Below are 19,615 nucleotides of genomic sequence, written 5' to 3'. Positions count from 1 at the left end.
AGTGACCCCCTCTTCCATAGAGGAAGGGATCTGCATGCACACAAGACAATCCTTTGCATCCATCGTCTCCACATATTCACTCAACAACCGATAAAAGATGTTAGAAGACAGCTCTCCCTTGGCGTTACTATAATCATGCAAATATTGCTCATCTAATTTAAACCTCTCTAAAGCTGTTGTAGTTTGACACAGATGATGTAACATCAGCTTCTCGCATCTCACGAAAAGACATTCCCACAATCATTATTGCAAACACTATACCACACACAATCGCCATTCCTACACTCAAATACCTACAATACCTAATGTTTTTAGTGCTAATATCTAATCCAGCCATGATCTGTAAAGAATCAGGAAGTAGAATTAACTCTTAAGCAAAGTGCAACAAGAAAAATCAAAAATATACTTTTCTCACGCTTCAGAGTCATATAAAAAGACCCCTTTTTCTTCCTTTGCCAAAATCAGTTAGCAGCTGGTCGCATTCAGATTTTTTTATGTCGTATCAGGTTATCAGTGTCTCTTCCGGTTAAATTTGATGGTTTTCTCGATTGGTCTTTTGCTTAGTTCGACAACTCAGTCTATTGATTCTTTTCAGGTTGCATCAAAATACCGATTCTGAACTTCTCTGTCAATGCAAAAGGACATAAACTCGTTTTGCCAATCACTTGTTGCGGCATATGCTCACTCGGGTCCTGCGTATCTTCGACTTGCTACTCTCTTCCTTTTGAACTTTCGTTTTCCTGCTAGCTCTCCATCACTTAGTTCGTCTTCCCTTGTAGTGTCTATTTCTTCCTCTATTGTCTCATTTATAACCAAATCCTTTTTCTTGCATATTTGAGATTCAGGCCAATGGTTTCCTTTTCTTGTTCCTCTGTCAGCAATCTCTTCAAGATCAGACTTTTCTCTTTCGCCTTGTCTGTAGTGCCTTCTCTTGATGGACCTGCAACGGGTTCAGAAGGAGTCTGATCACTTTGGCTTTGACCTGTGTCAACTCTTTCCCCCTCAGGCTCTGGCACTGGGTCTCCTTGTGGTTCGCCACCATTTGCTTCTGAGGGAACCTCCCCTGTGCTTGGTTCTCCAGTCACTTCCGAAGAGTTAATTTCTTGCTGTGTCTCCTGAACTTCTGTACCCTCGTCTCTCACTGGGGTGATCAATCCGTCTTCCACCAGTTCTGGTTCTACTTCAGACTCAAACTGCTCTGCTTCTGGTTCAGGGAGAACTATTTGCTTTGCTGCTGTTGGTGCCCTCAACAACACTTCTTCATGGTCCAGAGGACTACTACTCTCTTGGTATGGCTTGCATGTATCCAAAGTACCAGTCATCTGCTCCACAAGTCCTGATGTTTCTGGATGGTAGCTGCAGTGAAGCTTCTGTTCAATGCTGCACATAAGAGCTTAATTACTTCGTTATGGAAGTGCCTTCCCCTGTCTGATTCTAAAGAGATCGGGAATCTTAACCGTGATATCAATCTCTAAGCAACAGCTTTGCAACTGTGAGGCTATCATTCCTACGTGTGGGGTATGCTTCAATCCAATGACTAAACACACACACAATCACCAACACATACTTCAACCCACCACATGCAGGCATCTCAATGAAATCCAATTGCATTCTGTTGAATGGTCCACCTGCTCTTCCAATGTGGCTCAGATTTACCACTGTTCCTTTTCCCGCATTTAACTGCTGACAGATCACGCATCTGTGACACACTGCTTCAGCTGCTTGGCTGAACTTTGGATTGAACCAATCAACCTTCAACAACCTACTCATGCATCTCTTCAAATGTGTGCCTGACCATGATAATACCGAGCCATCTGAGTCAACAGACAGTTCGGCAAAACTATCTGGCCCTCTTCCGATACCCAAATCTCATCTGATCTCTGTAAACACTTTAGCTTCACCCACAACTTTTTTTTCTTCCTTGTCTGCCTTTTCTTGTAATGTTTTCAATTCTTTTAGGGTGTCAATTATTTTTAATGGTTCTTCTGGCATCAATTCCCACTCACCCTTAAACGACATACAGTTCAGGGCGCAAAACCTTGCGACCTGATCTGCATACCCATTTCCGAAGGAAATGTAATTTTGTGTCTTTTGATGTGCACTGCATTTTACTACAGCAATTTCTTCAGGTAAGTGAATTGCATACAGTGATTCTTTTATCCTCTCGCCATTTCTGACTGGTGTTCCACTGGAGGTCATAAAACCTCACTTCAACCACAATTGACCAAAATTGTGAACAATTCCAAATCTGTATTGACTATCAGTGTATATCGTCACTCGCAGCCTGGTAGACACATAACAAGCTCTAGTAAGTGCCACCAGTTCTGCTACTTGTGCAGAATACACACCGGGAAGCCATGAAGCTTCTAAAGTTCCTGTAATTATACATACAGCATATCCTGCTCTAAAGGTGCCTGTCCCATCTCTAAGACATGAACCATCAACAAAGACAATTTGATCATTTTCTTCTAACCAAGTATCTCTAATATCAGGCCTCTGCTTTGTACATAGTTCGGTCACCTCAAGACAATCATGCTCTGTATCTTCTTCTTTTTCAATTTCAACAGTATCACTTTGCAATAATGTTGCTGGATTCAACACTGTACATCTTTTCAAAGTTACATTGGTCAGTCTGGCCCCCGTCAAATGTTTTTTCGTTCTTGTCAATATCTCAACAGAATGTGGTACCATTACGGTCAATGGGTATCCCATGACCACCCCTTCACATTGGGAAAGACTTTGACCAACTGCAGCTACTGCTCGCAGACAACCTGGTAAAGCTGCTGCAACCGGGTCCAAGGTAGCTGAAAAATAAGCTACTTGGCGATAAGCACTTCCATGGACCTGTGTCAAAACAGACAAAGAACAAGCATCACGTTCATGACAACACAATGTAAAAAGCTTTGTGTAATCAGGCATTCCCAACGCTGGAGCTCTGTACAAACTCTCTCTCAATTCAGTGAATGCTCTCATCTGGTCCTCATCTAGGATAATGGGATCTGTAATTCCCTTGTGCATTAACTGCTGTAGGGGTCTGGCTATCTCAGCAACATTTGTAATCCACTATCTACAGTACCCTACCATTACCAGAAACACGCGTACATCCTTCTGAGAAGTCGGGGGACTTCTCTGCAAAATCATTGTTATCCTCTCTCAGGAAATTCTTCTCAAACCTTTCCCAATTAGATGTCCCAAATATTTAACGGATTTCTGACAATACTGTAATTTCACAGGTGAAACCTTGTGTCCGAAGTATCCCAAATGATTCAACAGGGCAACTGGGTCATGCTTACTCATCCCTGGTTTTGGATGCAATCAATAGATCATCAATGTACTGTACAAGAGTCGATTGGCAGGGTAATTCCAACGACTCCAGATTCTTCTTCAAAATCTGATTGAACAGGGATGGTGACTCTGTGTACCCTTGTGGCAAGCCTACACCAGCTATACAGTTTATCTAGGAATTTGAAACTGAAAAGAAATTGACTATCCTCGTGAAGTGGTACTGAAAAGAAAGCTTGTGACAGTTCAACCACTGTGAACCACTCTGCCTCCCATGGAATCTGAAACAGTATCTCTGCTGGATTGGGTACAATCGGACAGCACTTAACCATGTCATTCACCTTTCGCAAGTCCTGCACAACTCATACATTTCCACTTGGCTTTTTCAGTCCCATTATCAGTGAATTACATGGGCTGCTCAACACTTCCTTTAGAACTCCTTGTTTTAGAAAATCTCCAATTATCTATGCCACTTTCATCATCACATCTTGCGCCATTATATACTGTGGAAGTTTTGGGAGTTCAACATTTGGCTTCAAAGTGATTTTAATAGGTTCCACTCCCTTAATTAATCCCACTTCCTTTCCTGTCAAGTCCCAAACTTTCTCCTTTACAGTTCCCTGTAAGTCTGCATCCAGCTCTTTTATAGTGAACATAGGGAAACATTAATTCAGTGGGTATTCTTCATGACCATCACTGAATACCATGGCTGACACCTGTTCCTCCTCATCATCACTATTTGTTTGGACTTCTATCACTGCATCTGTACAATTTATAGAGCATTTGGTCTTGCACAACAAATCTCTACCCAGCAAGGACATGGGACTTGAATCACATACCACAAATCTATGTAGTCCCAAATAATTTCCAATTTCAACCTGCACTGGTTCCGTGATGGAGTTCGTCAACTGTCTATCCTCCACTCCCACAACCTGAACTGTCCTGCTGGAAAGAGGTAAATTAGGTACTTCCACACTCCTCACTGTGGAGCGCGTAGCTCCGGTATCAACTAAAAATGAGACCTTGTGACCCATTATCTTTCCCTTCACGAAAGGCCCTCTCTGATCTACCTCTAAGGATGCAGCAAGTATACAGGCTCCCTCATCCGAACTGTCACTCATCCATCCATCGCTTATTTCATCCTCACTGTGAAACGGGAATTGGTGTACTGTATTGTTACTATTGTCCTGTCTTTGACCTGTGACCTGTTGCGTAAGCATAACCTGTTGCTGTTCCATCGGTGCTTGGGGTATGTGCATTTGCTGTCTAGGCACCATAGAAACCTGCTGCTGTACTGGTGATAAAGGAGTAAATTGTGCTCGAGGTACCTGCAGCTGTTGTACAGGCAAGAAATTCTCACCTCGATTTTGAGCATTCGTAACTATGCCCCTCATTTTCGGGATCCTTACAGTTTGAACTGTACTAACATCACCTTGCTGAACCATTCCTTCCTGCACCATCAATAGGCACTCCCGCTTCCAGTGACCCACGTTTCCGCACAAATGACATGGCAACATCTTTTTCATGCCCTGCACGTCATTCTGAACAACTACAGTGCCTAAATCCGGACATCGCATCGTATCCATTCTGCGTCCTCTACCCCTCACTTGAGGTTGAAACATGACAGCTCTCTGTTGCGGCGGCATCGGCGGCACTAAAGCTCCTTGTACTCCTGATTGGGCTGCCTTAATCTGCATCACCATCGCTTTCTCTTTCAATTTCTGTTGTTTCAATTCGATCTCATTACTAAAATATTTAGCATACTGCAGCACCTCATCAATTGGCTTTGCCTGCCAGCAAATTAGATGATTTTTAATCATCTGCCTTACTTCTGGTCTCAACCCCTCAACAAATCTGAACACGAAATGCAACATGTCCTTTGGTTCAACCGCTTCCTTGCCACTGTACTCTTTAAAAGCCTTCAGTAACCTTTCATAGTAAGTATGTAGTGACTCTTTAGACTCCTGGACTGTCCTATCAATCCGTTGCCAATCAATGTTCTTAGGAGAAATCCTAGTCTTCAGGAACTCAATCACCTTATAATAATTCTTCATTACCTCAGGTGATGGTGCACCTGTAACCTTGTCTCTCTCTGGTTCACTCGTTGGCCAATCTACTGCCCTCTTAAACTCGACCCATAAGTCGGCTGGAACAACTGTCTCCAATAGTGTGTTCAGGTCTTCCCAAAAACATTTAGAGAGCTTCACAAACGTCTCCCGGCTGATACCATTCAACTGGCTTCTCTCTCAATTGGGGATAGTCATTCGTAAAAGACAATATATCACTTCTATGCCATGGAACATGAACAAATTGACCCCCGGGAATTTCTCTCATTGGAAGTATTTTGACTGATTCCCCTTTCTCAGTTCCCTCTGCTTCTTCTTGGGAATCTCGTTTTTGTTTCTCCTTTTTCTTTGTCTATCTACCTTCCCACTTTTCTAACGCTCCCTAAATCTGTGCACTCTGCAGTATGTCCTTTAAGTGTGCCTTCATTCCAGCTGATCTCATGTGTTTAAAATCCTTTGCTTCAAAATCTAATCTGTAACTTCGTCTTAGATGCTTTGTTGTTTTAAGATCAATGTCATGCTTTTCTGTAAATTTCGCTAACCTCTGGTGTATTTTCCCCACCTCCTTTGTGATCCTTGCGCATAATTATCTCCACTCTTCTTCAGTATAGGATTCTAACCTATTCAGTCCCATTGTTCCCTCGACTAACTCATTTGCCTCAATATTTAATCCCACTCGGTTCAGCTGATTTTCCCCTTTCGATGCATTCTGAGGAATATTTAGGCTGTCCAACCAATTATTCAACTGCTGAGCTGTTAACCCTTGCAATGAATTATTTGCTTTCAGGACTGGCAACTGATGTGCCACTGTGCCAGACTCTTGCGGTGTCAGGGGTCTCCGGCTCTGACTTGCATTTGAGACATTTACCGCATCTGGCAATGCCACAAGAGGACTAAAACCCATGGAAGGTCTAGGTTCACTAGAACCCTGTCCTGCAGATGATGTCAATTGTGTTGAATCTCCCGCTCCCCTTTTCACAATACTCTGTGAAATGTCAGTTTGTTCCCCTGTCTCCATTTCTTCTGTGCATATAAAGGTACCGCTGGACCAACAGTAATTGGTAGCGATATTGCGTCTGGAGCTGCCCTAGCACCTGCACCCTGTGCGAGTGGTACTCCCATTGCCTGATTCATAACTGGGGTGAAATCAGTCGAGGTTCCTGTCAAAGGGGTAAACTTTGACTGTGCTGAGGGTCACAACATTGGCGTCGGGTCTGTTTGAATCAACATTGGGTTCAGAAGCACCTGCTCCCTTGGCACCATGATATTTAAAACAGTCTCAAGAACTGGTACATCTGGATAAATCCTCTGTACTGTAGGTGGGTGCATTTGTGCCTGAGCTACAGTACTAGTTTGTGCAACAGTTGTACTCTGTACTACCCCTGGTAACTGTCCTCCTTCTGCTTGTACAGCTCCCACAACTCCCTGGGATGTTCTAGGAGTGGTAGGAGGAGGCTGTAGCATTAGTTCCCGGACCCCCTGCATAGGTGGTCATAGGTGGAGGTCTGTCTCTTAACAACTCTGTAATGAGATTCTCAACATCAGTCATCATCATCTACATAAGATTTTTTCCCTTTTCTTCTTTCCCTCGCTCTCCTCTTCCTTGGCACAATCCCCTTTCTCTGAATCATTGCCCTCTGTAATTGCTGGAAACATTTTAATCTCCTTCATGGTCGCCATTCTCCATCTTTTTTGCTCCCAATCCCATCTAGCTTCCGCTAGTGACTTTTCTACTTTCTTCATCCTTCTGTTGAACTTCAGCTCTTGCTGCTGTCTGGCCGCTAGCTCCCAAACTGCTAAAGCCTTGAACTGTGCTGGTCTCTGCAATGGCTTCATATCATACAATGATAATCGCAACTGATCCAAAATTCCTAAATTAAACGTTCCGGAAAAGCTAATGTCCCTTGATTCTTTGTCAATTTACTCCATTGCTTTAACCAAAGACACGGAGCTATACCTTTCTCTGTCACCACAAGACACGCTGGAGAATCCTCTGGGGGGGTCGACTCCCCCCACTGATGCCTTAATGTAAGAATCACCCCTCTTTGGACTCTTAAATGCCTTGAAAAACTTCATTTTGCCTGTTTTTGTGTACTATTAAATCAATAAATGAAATGACTTTTACTCCCGAGAGTCCCTTCACCCGTTTACTCAACCAATTGCCTCTTACGGACGGCTGCCAATCCGGTCGCAGCTCTTTTTTACCGACTGATCTATCCCAGCGTGGCACACACTGATGTCACACTGACACACAGTGGCTGACAAAGTCTTGCGGCCTGTCTTCCTCATCTCTATTTCACTCAACTAATGCAATTTTATTGCGAGTGCCTTTACCAAATAATAACTAAAACAAACCTGCTGGTTTACTACAGGAAGGGACACAATTGCTTTAGGGACCTTACGGATTTTCACTTACGGCTCTTTCTGGCTCCTTAGCTATTCCTCTTTCTCAGTCCCCCACATTCGCAAGCAAAATTCGACCCACAAATTTTACTCTCAGCTGATCAATGGGTCTGTCCTGGTGCACATAGGACTCATCAAATCTCAGTCGAAGTTTCTCTTACTCAACTACCAAGCACTCTGACTTGTTGACCACGCCCGATCAACCTACTAAACCAGACAGATTACAACATATAACCAAGTGTCTCCTACACTTGTCAGTATACTCCGGAGTCTTAGACCACGCAGGGCCCGTACATCACCAACAACCACTTAGATAATTTTTTAGCACAAAGCGCCACACATGTGAAGTTCGACGTCTTCCCTACTCTCACACTATGGAGTACGCACACTCCTAACCCTTAACTGGAGTTTGCAGACTCCCTACCTTACCTCACATACTTCACAATTCACTTGCGATTTGCTTAAGCCTGTGCAAGCGCAGCCTACTACTCTCATACTATCTCACAAATACGTCGAGAACATACTCAACCTTACCAACGGGATCCAGGATCTGGGAAAGTCATTTCTGGGTTTAAGGGAACATCATCTTTGCTACCACTGCCATTTTAGAAAAACAAAATTCAAACCTCATAAAATACAAACAACTGAACCTAAATTAAACTACTACCATAACTACTAGTCACCACTTAACTAGTTCCCCAAGGAAACTAACCATCCAGCTGCTACCAAAAACTGCCAGCGCGCCTGTTCCTTAGTAAGTAAACTTACAAGGGGACGCGCATAGGTCGATGAACCTTTTGGATCGCATGGAGTATCCTAGTCAAGTGTCAGACCAGTGAACCATTAATTTGCACTATAATCAATGTCGAACATTTATGAAAACCTTATCTAATTAAATACCATAACTCTCAAGAAGGGTAATCGTTTTTATTCCCTATTAATTACAATTCTAATCAAAACCTTTATTCTACTTTATTGTTAGTTGAGTTTATTAATCATCACAAAACAATTGTTCATCAAGAAAATCTCCAGCAACCAAAGCACAACATAAGTCAGCAAAATCTTTAACAATCATGGAATAATTCAGCAATGCAATTTAGTCAGTCAGTTGTCACTGTTAAAGTCACCCTTGTCAGCCTACCTAACCCAGATTAGCATCAGCATGTGGGTCTTCATGCGAAAACGATTTAGACAAAAACATTAATTTGAAAAAATCTATCTAAAGAGTTAAATATTTAAAACAGCGCAGGTGGTACCTAGAAGAAAAAGCACCCATTAGTCAGTCACATTATTATAGCTAACTATCCAAGATAGACCAGCAACGAGTCAGTCTTTGTCTCCAGGTCATCAGTCATTAGCAAAGTATCAGGCTCGCAGAGAATAAGCCCAATTATCAGCACTTGGGACACCGTCTCCTGATGTCATCAACTCTCGCCTCTCTGCTCTAAATTTCCTTCCCTTGTCATGACTTTTTATTAGGGTCTCTCAGTCCATCCCACTAGTTGCTAATTGGTCAACCTTATCGGAAGTTATGACTCTAACCTATAGTTTTTGTTTACCACATATACGCGTCAATTCAGGATTCAAGTTCCATTAGTTTGATTGATTCTTCTGTCGATGAGAACATCATCCGGCTCTTCAGGTAACGAAATTGTTGCTCACAGTCTTTTAGTCAGTGCTTCTATTGTTCAAGTCCTGGGAAAGTACGTTTAGCCTACACTACACATAATTGTATCAGTTTGTCCTCATCATCTCCTGTCCACTGGTACATTTGCAGAATTTTCTAGCAGAGCTCTCTCTGAACTCTGTACAGTTCAAGGTCCTTTTCTCCAGTTCCAGTCCTCAGCACCTTTGTTGCATCTCCACGTTAAAGCAAGCAAGGCCCAGCAAAGACCAGACCTCCAGTTTGGCTAAGTTAAGAACACGAATTATCATAAAACATAGGTTATACATTCAATTATGACATATTAATACGTTTTTTTAATGTATTTTCTCATTATTTAGCATCTTGTTAATACACATGGTGACCACTCCCCTTGGGCACATTTTACCCATACGTTATTTTCAAATATTAGTTTCTTTATCAATATTTCTCATTAGTATTCATACACAAATCATTAGAAATTTCTCACTTTAGCATTTCTGTTCCAACATAAACAATTAGGCTGAAGAGCGTGGGGAGAAATTCAACTTAAAGCATTGGCACAGGCGCTGTTCCTTTTACAAATGTGCCAACGCTCTGCCTATTGATAAACGTGGTTCTTCTGTAATTTCACCGATTGTGACACGAAGGTACTGAAGCGCTTTAGATGAACCAGTCACGTTAGAACAGACAAGTTTTGTTTTTTGTGTGTTTTTGCAGCCGTGGGGGGATTAACTGATTTGGTCCAGTGAAACACAATGCTGATGTGTTGCCGATACTCAAACCTGACTCCCCAGCTCTTACTCCCATTCCCCGCTCAATATGCTTGCATTATTGTGTGACAACAGCTGGCCCAAACCTGCCCCACACACTATTAATGGGCCTGCCCTGCAGGGTACTGGTAAGGACGTTGCCAGCCCCTGGTAGGAGGGACATGATTCCTCCTGTCCCCGCTGCAGGCTTCCATGGAGACAGCGCGCTTAGGCGACAGAGAATCACTAGCGAGGCCGGTCTCCACAACTGATCCTCAAACCGCTCAAAACGGCCACAACTGGACAAAAAAAAAAAACAGACCACGACTGGCCCTCAGGCACCAGCCCGTCTGCCTTTGCCCGAATGACTGGTTTACCAATCCGACCCTGTGTTGCAATGCTTTCTGGGTGAGAAAGTGGCTTGAAAAATGCAGCCATTTGATTCACCCAGATGTTTCGATTTACAGATATATCGACTGGGATATTTTACTATTTTTTTGAGTGCTGGGCGAACCAAAGGCCAATTGCTTCCATCGCATGCTAAATTTCTTTGAACACTGTCGTCGAAAAGAAATAATTGAGTTGGTTATTGTTTTGGCATGTGTAGCTCCCTTACTCATCAACACATTTGGTTCTCCGCTTTGAGACAAAAGTGTGAGAAAGCAAAATTGGTGGCACTGCAGCTTTTTATGGAAAATGTAAGTCACTTATGGCGTGTAAATGTTAGGGAATTGGGTTTTAGCCACAGTTTAATGTTTTCAGGGCATTATGAGTAACAAACAAATGTGCGATTGGCAACACTCTGGATCTTTAGTTTCTAAAAATATCTTAGGTTGGTAGGGTTTCCGTTAGTGTCTTCGTGCCCATGTCCTAATGTAGTGGTTCTAGCCTGTTCTCTCTGTGTTCATTGCAACAGCGCAATTTCTGTAAAGAACTCAACATGAGTTTTCGTTTAGGAACTGACTTGTCAGCTGTCCCAGGGTTTCAACTGATCTCCTTAGGCACAGTTCGGTAAAGAAAGTTTCAGTTCACTTGTTTGTGCTCAACTAATGGTTTGCTTGGAGACAGGGGAGTTCCTGGCCCAAAAAATCCCTTTTTAGCTTCATACTTAATTTATTTCTAAACCACTCTTGCATGCATGTGGCATACTATTTTTATCGTGAGAGGTGTGAAATAACAGGATATTACATTTGCTAATATCACGTGATTTTTGCAAAACTTTGGAGCTCTTCAAAATCCCCTTCACAATTAGAAGGCATTATGGAAAATCCAGAATTTATTGGTGGTAAGAGTGACACTTACTCTATGGTAATAATAAAAATGTAGAACTTTCCCGAATGCCTAATTTCAAATAAGTTTACGGTTTTTAATGACATTTGATGCATGGTTGGTACACAAAAGAAGCACTGTAAGCCACACTCAGTTGTTGGTTCTGGGTTTTTGGAGAATACATTTGTGAATGTGTGTTTCAGAATGGTAAGGGATATGTAATAAAGTACTCTTTTGTACATCCACCTTCAGTGAAAAAAAATACAAATCTAAACCTTAGTGCCAATCAACACTTTTTGTTCGGGCATACCTTCCCCATGCTACACAAATGTCCCCTTATTGAATTCAGGATATTATCTAATCTTCCAACTGTATCTTTGTGAGATCATCCATAAGTATCTCAGCTGTTTACCCAAATATGAAAACAAGTACAAACAACAAATATTAGAAGTGTTGGGCTCAAACGTAATGGCGAAAAAAGAATTTTTCACCAGGAGACGTTTTCTTGATCCAGTTGTTAGAAAACAGCACAACACTTTTTTTTTTTTTTTAAAGGACCCAATTTCACCACATTTTAATTACTTGGTAGTCTAAGTTTTCTTTAAAATCCTCAGTATGTAGGGAAAAAACAATGCAAATTTCTTTAAATCTAGTTTGTAGGAAAACGTAGTGATGCTTAAGTGTGACCTGTGCCACATTGCAAAAAGGGACTGACACTTACGGAAACCCTTAGGAAGTAAGTGGCTAACCATCATATTTTGAAATTCTTGTTTTTGCCTTGCATTCCTTGTTTATGGCGTATGGCTCACTAAAATGGTGGGATTATTTTCACATGTTAGAAGATCATTTTCGTTTGTGTTTCCAGATTCACCACTGCGATTCCGAATATACCACTGGATTTGCTGGATCCTCAGCATTGTGGGGGTGTTCTGTATTCTCTTAGCTCATGATCACTACACTGTGGATGTGGTTGTGGCTTACTATATCACTTCAAGACTTTTCTGGTGGTATCATACAATGGCCAACCAGCAAGTGAGTATTCAGTTTAGTGTAACATTTGCTCAGTGTTTGTTATAAGCAAGGTACAAAAATGTCATGTCACCCTTTTTGCACTTCTGTTGATACTAATTGGGTATGTTGGACGCCACCACTGGGTGTTGGATTTGTAAGGAAAAGGAACCAGTGCAGTTGGTGAATTATAGTATCTGCTGCTTTTATTATTCCTTTCTCAGAAGAGGTTTTGATGTCTCCAGAAAATGATTTAATAAAATCAGATAATATAATTCACTCTAGGTTTGAGGTGATCTGTTGCTTTGCAAATATTGTGTTGTCTCCTTAGCAAAGGAAATCACTTACTGTTGATTTGGGGCTGCAGAAAGCCACTTGTTAGTGTACACTGATTATTTTTGACTGGACCAAATTGGCTCAGGATATCCCATAAAACAGCTAGCAAGGACGCTTAATCACAGCCATTAAACTGCAGACTGACTTTCTTAAATATTATAATTGAGGCCTTCACAGATGTCAGTTAAATGCAGTTAATACATAAGCAGGCAGGGGCGCACCCCCACCACCGTGCCCCTGCTTCACCAGCCTCAGCGTGTGAGGCTCTTTGTAAAAGGGCAACATTAACACCGCCGGGGTTTCTGTGTCCACCAGGAAGTGCCAAGAGGTGTTCCAGGAGGTTGGGGGCATACCGTTGCCCCTGCAGACATCCTGCTTTCCAAGAGAAGGCCCTGGCCTGGACCACATCCTTCCTCTCCGGCAGAACCCAGAGCGTCTGCCTCCCACCCTTCCGCTCCAAAACCACTGAGATCATCTGCGGCGTCCCACAGGGATCCTCCCTCAGCCCGACACTGTTCAATATCTACATGGCCCCCCTCGCCCACGACAACACAACCTCAACATCATCTCCTACGCTGACGACACCCAGCTGATCATATCCCTCACCGAAGATCCCCACACCGCCAAAGCTAACCTCCACCGAGGAATGAAGGCTGTAGCCAACTGGATGAAGGACAGCAGACAGAAGCTGAACTCAGACAAGACGGAGGTCCTCATTCTCAGACCCACCCCATCAGCCTTGGACGACTCTTGGTAGCCCATGTCACTAGGCCCAGCCCCGGAACCCACGGACCACGCACGCAACCTGGGGGTCATCCTCGACTCCACTCTCTCCATGACCAGGCAAGTCAACGCCATCTCCGCGTCCTGCTTCAACACCCTCCGTATGCTCTGCAGGATCTTCAAATGGATCCCCCTCGACACGAGAAAAAACGTTACCCAGGCCCTCATCACCAACAGACTTGACTACGGGAACGCCCTCTACTCAGGAACTACAAACAAGCTCCTGAGACGACTCCAACGCATTCAGAACGCCTCAGCCCGACTCATCCTCGATGTCCCCCGACGCAGCCACATCACACTCCACCTGAGAGGCCTGCACTGGCTCCCCGTCAACAAAAGGATCACCTTCAAGCTCCTGATCCACGCACACAAAGCACTGCACAACACCGGACCCACCTACCTCAACAACCGACTCAGCTTCCACACCCCCACCCGAAGCCTCCGCTCACCAACCTCGCCCTCGCCCCATTCCCCCGCATCCGAAAAACCACCGCCGGCGACAGATCCTTCTCCTACCTCGCCACCAAGACCTGGAACATTCTCCCCACCATCCTACGGCAGACCCAGGACCTGTTGGCCTTCAGAAGACTCCTCAAGACCAGGCTCTTCGACCAGTAGCACAATCCCCCCCCCCCCCCCCCCCCCCCCTAGCGCCTTGAGACCCTCACGGGTATGTAGCGCGCTTTACAAATGCAGTGATTGATTGATTGATTGATATAAAGAAGAATAAGATGGGTTATTAGAAAAGGGGTAAAAGGGTGAATTGGACGAGTAAGTAAACGAATGAGTGGGTAAAAATGAACAGATGAGTGGGTGAAAGGATGGCCTGGAGGAAAGGATGGATGTGTAAAAGGATGGATAGATGAGAGGTTGAAATGATGGATAGGTGAGTGAAAGGACGGATGAGTGGGTAAAAGGTGGGTGAAAAGATAAATTGGTGGATGGATGAATGAAATGATACATGGATGTTTGGGTGAAAGGATGAAAGGATAAGTGTGAAATGATGGTTAATGAAATGGCGGATATATGGTTGTCTGGATGGGTGGGTGCAATTATGGACTTGTGGGCATGGAACAATACACTGAGAAGATAGGGAGGTGGAAGGATGAACGAGTGGGTGAAAGATGGATGATGAATGGGTGAAAGGAAGGGTGGGCAAAAGGATGTTTGGATGAATGGTTGTAAGGATGATGGGTGAAAGGATTCATGGGTGGGTATGTGAAGGGATGGATGGGGCTGTGAAAGGATGCATTGATGGATGAGTGAAAGAATGGATTGATAAATTTGTGAAAGGATGAGGGATTAAAGAATGGTTGGGTGAAAGGATGGATGAGTGGGAAATAGGATGGGATAATGAGTGGGTGAGAGAATGGGTGGGTTCAGAGGTTAGGTGGGTGAAATAATGGCAGAGTAACCGGAAAACTAAGAGGAGGGATGGGTGGGGGAAAGGATGGCAGAGTAAATTAAAATCGGTGAGGATGGATGCAAGAATAGATGATTGGGTGAAAGGACGGTTGAATGAGTAGGCGAAGGGGCAGTTAGATGAGTGGGTGAGAGAATAGGTAGGTGAAAGAATGGATAAATGGTTAAAAGGATTGGCGGCTAAAAGAACGGGTGGATGAGTGGGTGAATGTCTGAGTGGGTAAAAGGACAGATGGATAGGTGGGTGAAAGGGTGCATGGATGGAGTGAAAGGACGAGTGAGTAGGTGAAGGAATGGGTATATGAGTAGGTGAGAGGATGGATGGATGAGTAGGTCAAAGGATGGGTGAATTACTGGGTATGGGTGGGTGGTAAACTTCACTCTGCCGGCAGAGTTGGCAGGGTTTTGTCCGCTCCATTTGGAGCGCCGCATGGTGCAGTTTACTGCCCACCAAAAGCTTTTGCCCACTGTGCCGTTCTTCACAGAATATGCACATCACAGTTGTTCATGCACTAAACCAGTGGTCTCCAAACTTTTTAATGCTGCGCCCCCCCCCCCCCCCCCCCAGTTGAAAAATAAAAATCACTGGGTCCCCTCTCAGAATTTTTCACAATTATTTTATAAAGTGACTGCCTAAATATGTCTAAACCTATTTAAACATTGCAGTTAAGTACTGTTACCTTTCTAAAACTGCAATAACATGCTTCTGCTTAAAACGAAGGCCTGTTATCTGTATAATATTTATTTTGCCCAGAGTTTGGTGCCCCCCCTGGGATCACTTTAGGCCCCCCAAGGGGGACCCGCCCCCCAGTTTGAAGACCTCTGCACTAAACAGTAAGGAACAATAAAGACGAATGTCTGCTTAGTGACACCTGGGTGGGGACAAAGAACACAATCAACTTTAAAATGGCCGCCAGTGTCACGAATAATATAGATAATAGCCTGGCCAAAGATGGAGGAAACTCAGACTGCTGTGAATAGAACGTCATATTCTAGCTGTCAATTCAGCCTGCACTACAACGTCTGCCATCGCCGGGAAGTTCTTTGTTTGAGCCGCACAAGGCACCACTGGGAGCTCCAACCTGGACTGTCGGAGGAGAGCTCAGCTTCGTAAGGTGGGCGGTCGAAGAGTGGAGCGGTATCGCTGTCCAAAACTGCAAGTCTCAGAATGCACTTTGGCAACAGTTAAAAAAAAGAAAATATTCTTTGCTTCCAGTTGTCTCAGAATGCTTCACGCAAAGGTTTTTCCACAGGCCTCTGAGTGAATACAGCCTTTCATTTGACAAGGACAGGAAGGCTACAGCCTTGAGGACTCTGAGTAGGCATTACTTGCAGTTCTCTGATGTGTCTGGGCAATTTACTTGTAGTGATACGCACGGCCTGAAGATAGCATTCAAATATTGTTTATACAGATGACGCGTGCATTTACTTGTGCACTCCAAGCACCGTTGTTTAGCACCCACCATATACTATATATCGCAAGCATAAAAGTGGATGGGTGGGTGAAAGGATGGGACCATAAATGGAAATCGGGGAGGATGGATGGATGGGTGAGGATAGGTGAATGATTGGATGAAAGGATGGGTGGGTAGAAGGGCGGATGGATAAGTGGATGAAAGGATGCATGGAAGGGTAGTTGAAAGAATGGGTGGGTGAGGAAATAGGTGGATGGGGTGGGTGAAAGCATGGCAGAGTAAATGACAGTCTGAGAAGATGGATTGATAAATGGGGGAGGAATGTAGAATAAACGGATATTGGGAGAATAGATGAGTAGGTGAAAAGATGGCAAATGAAATGGAATTCAGGGAAGATGGATATATGGGTGGATGAAAGGATCACCGGGTTTGTGAAAAAATAGCAGAGTAAATTGAAATCAGACCGGTTGAGTGAAGGTTGAAAGGGGGCAGAGTAAATGGAAACCTGAGATGATGGATGGATGGTTTGATGGATGTACAAAAGGATCAGTTGATGGATGAAAAGCTTTATTTATTGGTGGACAAGTCGAATGATTGGTCGATAGAGTTAGAAATGGAGGTGTGAATGGGCCAGTAGATGGAAGGAATGGTCAAAAATGTAATAAATAAATGAAAGAATGAATAGATGACAATGCATAGGTGAAATAGTGGATATCAGTTGGTAGATGGAAGGGCGGAAGAAGGATTGAATATATGGTTGGATGAAAGAGACAAGGAAGCTATTTTAGGCAGGGTCTGCTCACTTGCTTGGTACCATCATAGGTTTAGTTCTAAGTGGGGTCATTTTAATTTTCTGGCTACTCCCTTTTGAGAGGGGGCTTCTTCTTGTATCAGACATCGATTATTCTACTACCTTCAAGGAAACTGATCACTCAGGTTGCAAGTGGATAATTTTGAAATGTAGTCTCTTTACATATGGAAACTTGGTACTTGCATCCTAATGGGTAGCGGTAGTGGCTTACCATAGGATAGCTAATGCCAATAGACTGCCTGAATTATACTTTCTAGAAGTTATTCTGTTCTCTGTATATTTATCTAATCTCCAAGCTAAATGAATCAAGAACACTTCCTTATTCAATAGCAAACATTCCAATAACTTCATATAGTAAGCCGATTGGATCCTTTTACAGGGAGGATTAAGTAGAATAACTGCATATTCAGCCCATCATAATTTGCAAATATGTTGCTGATTCTCAACAAGAAAAAAACAGTTTTTAGATTGCACGCTTATGGCTACAATTTCCATTGCGACTTTCCAGATTTGCAGAAATCTCAAGGTTTTGTGCACCTAAATTCGTGAAAATTGTAGAATTTTGTGTGTATGCTTAACACTTAGCTGGCACAAAATCCCCTTGTTTATCATTGTTAATGTGCAAATACCTTAACTGCCTTTTTCGTCTCCCTTAATAGTTTAATCCCAGTATAGTAGGAAGCAACTTTCCCTGCACCCTCATTAAATATGGTGAAGTTGTAGGTGTTTATCTCCACCTGCTGTGAACATTTCCTTTAACTTTTCTAGGCATTAACGTTAAGTAGGGGGTGAAAAAGTTCTGAATTTGCGAGCGTTTCCCATTTCTGTCACTATCTATCTCTGGCAGCACCCATAAATTGGAAATCTAGAAACTCCGTCATTTCCAGCTCTGTCCTTAAAGGTGCGACTATGACACCCTGCTCCCCAACACTTGCAGATTTGCCACAGCTGAAATGCAATGTGTTGTCGTTTTGTCATGCAGACATGAATCAGGAGGGAAGAATAGCCAGAAGATTGAGCCTTCTGCGAGAGCCACGAGTGCCAGAACTGTAGCTGCTTTCCAAGGGGAAAAAAGAACACAACGTGGGTTACCTGGGAGGTGGTGTGATTTTATTAAACCCTTCTCTCTGACCCTGAGCTCCCCACACTACGTGCCAAAATTGTTGCCTCGCAACATGAGGAAGAGGAACCAAGGGCCAGATGTAGGAAGCCTTTTGCATGTCACAAACTGCGAAAAACGCAGTTTGCGCCATGCAAAAGGCCGAACGCGATGCTCATCCTCAAATTGCGAGTCGGTACCGACTCGCAATTTGAGGATGCGACTCGCAAATAGGAAGGGGTGTTCCCTTCCTATTTGCAACCGCATCGCAATGCTGAGTTGCTTTGTGACCGCGAATGCGGTTGCAAACCAACTCAGTTACCACCAGTGTCACACTGGTGGTAACTCATTCGCAAAAGGGAAGGGTAACGCATTCGCAAAAGGGAAGGGGTCCCCATGGGACCCCTTCCCCTTTGTGAATGCCCCCCAAAAAATGTTTTCAGGGCAGGGAGTGGTCCTATGGACCACTGCCTACTCTGAAAAAAACAAAATGGTTTCGGAATTTTTTTCTTTTTGCAACTCGTTTTCCTTTTAGGAAAACGGGCTGCAAAAAGAAAAAAAAACTGCTTTATTTATAAAGCAGTCACAGACATGGAGGTCTGCTGACTACAGCAAGCCACCATCCCTGTGAGTGCAGGGGCTCGCTATGGGGTCACAAACTGCGACCCACCTCATTAATATTCATGAGGTGGGTCTTTGCGACCCCATAGCGAGTCGCAGAAGGTGTCTGAGACACCTTTCTGCATACAATTTTGCGAGTTGCAAATTGCGAGTCAGTCAAACTCGCAATTTGCAAGTCGCAAAATTTTCTTTTGCTACATCTGGCCCCAAGTGCACTCTCTTCCACGTAGCACGACTGATGGTGTCCCTCTGTGATTTACTGGGTGCACTTGTCACAAAACCCCAGTTATTGTAAAGTGGTCTCCCATTTTTCTGAAGTCCATTCTTCAAGGAAGCCTGTAAGGTGTCTGCAAAATATCTGCCCAGCTGAATTGAGTACGGCTATTTGACAGTAGTTGGTGAGTCAGTCGTTAGCTTGCTTGATGTAAATTGTGACTTGAATCCTACCCACCAGGAATTTCGAAGATTCCAACTCAAAAGAGAAACTTAAAAAAGGGAGTGAGCATACTCCTAAGTTTTTTTTTGTTTTTGTTTTTTTGTTTACTTAATACTGACCAGTGGACTCGGAGCATGTAGTTGGCTTGATCTTTGTATGAACTTAAACAGAACTGTGTACGAAATGGCTGTGGATGAATTTATATGCATTCAAATATCATAAACTTGTTCAGCGGGCTGAGTAAAGATCTGATAATATTTTCCACATTAG

General features: G+C 43.5%; 1 protein-coding gene across 7 annotated transcripts in view; it reads left to right on the top strand.

Moving 5' to 3' along the window:
* Positions 1 to 19,615, top strand: part of SGMS1 (sphingomyelin synthase 1) — a 668,505-nt gene that overhangs the window by 630,642 nt on the left and 18,248 nt on the right. For 6 of the 7 annotated variants that reach the window (XM_069239879.1, XM_069239881.1, XM_069239884.1 and 3 more), the window contains one exon: positions 12,280 to 12,446. The exons of the other annotated variant lie outside the window; for it this stretch is intronic. In XM_069239879.1, the coding sequence (XP_069095980.1) occupies positions 12,280 to 12,446 (167 nt within the window). The remainder of the gene's footprint in view (positions 1 to 12,279; positions 12,447 to 19,615) is intronic. 7 annotated transcript variants of the gene reach the window in all.

This window comes from Pleurodeles waltl, chromosome 6 (genome assembly GCF_031143425.1).
Source record: "Pleurodeles waltl isolate 20211129_DDA chromosome 6, aPleWal1.hap1.20221129, whole genome shotgun sequence".
NCBI lineage: Eukaryota > Metazoa > Chordata > Amphibia > Caudata > Salamandridae > Pleurodeles > Pleurodeles waltl.
Note: the sequence above shows the minus strand (reverse complement) of the source record. Positions and strands in the feature narration are given on the sequence as shown.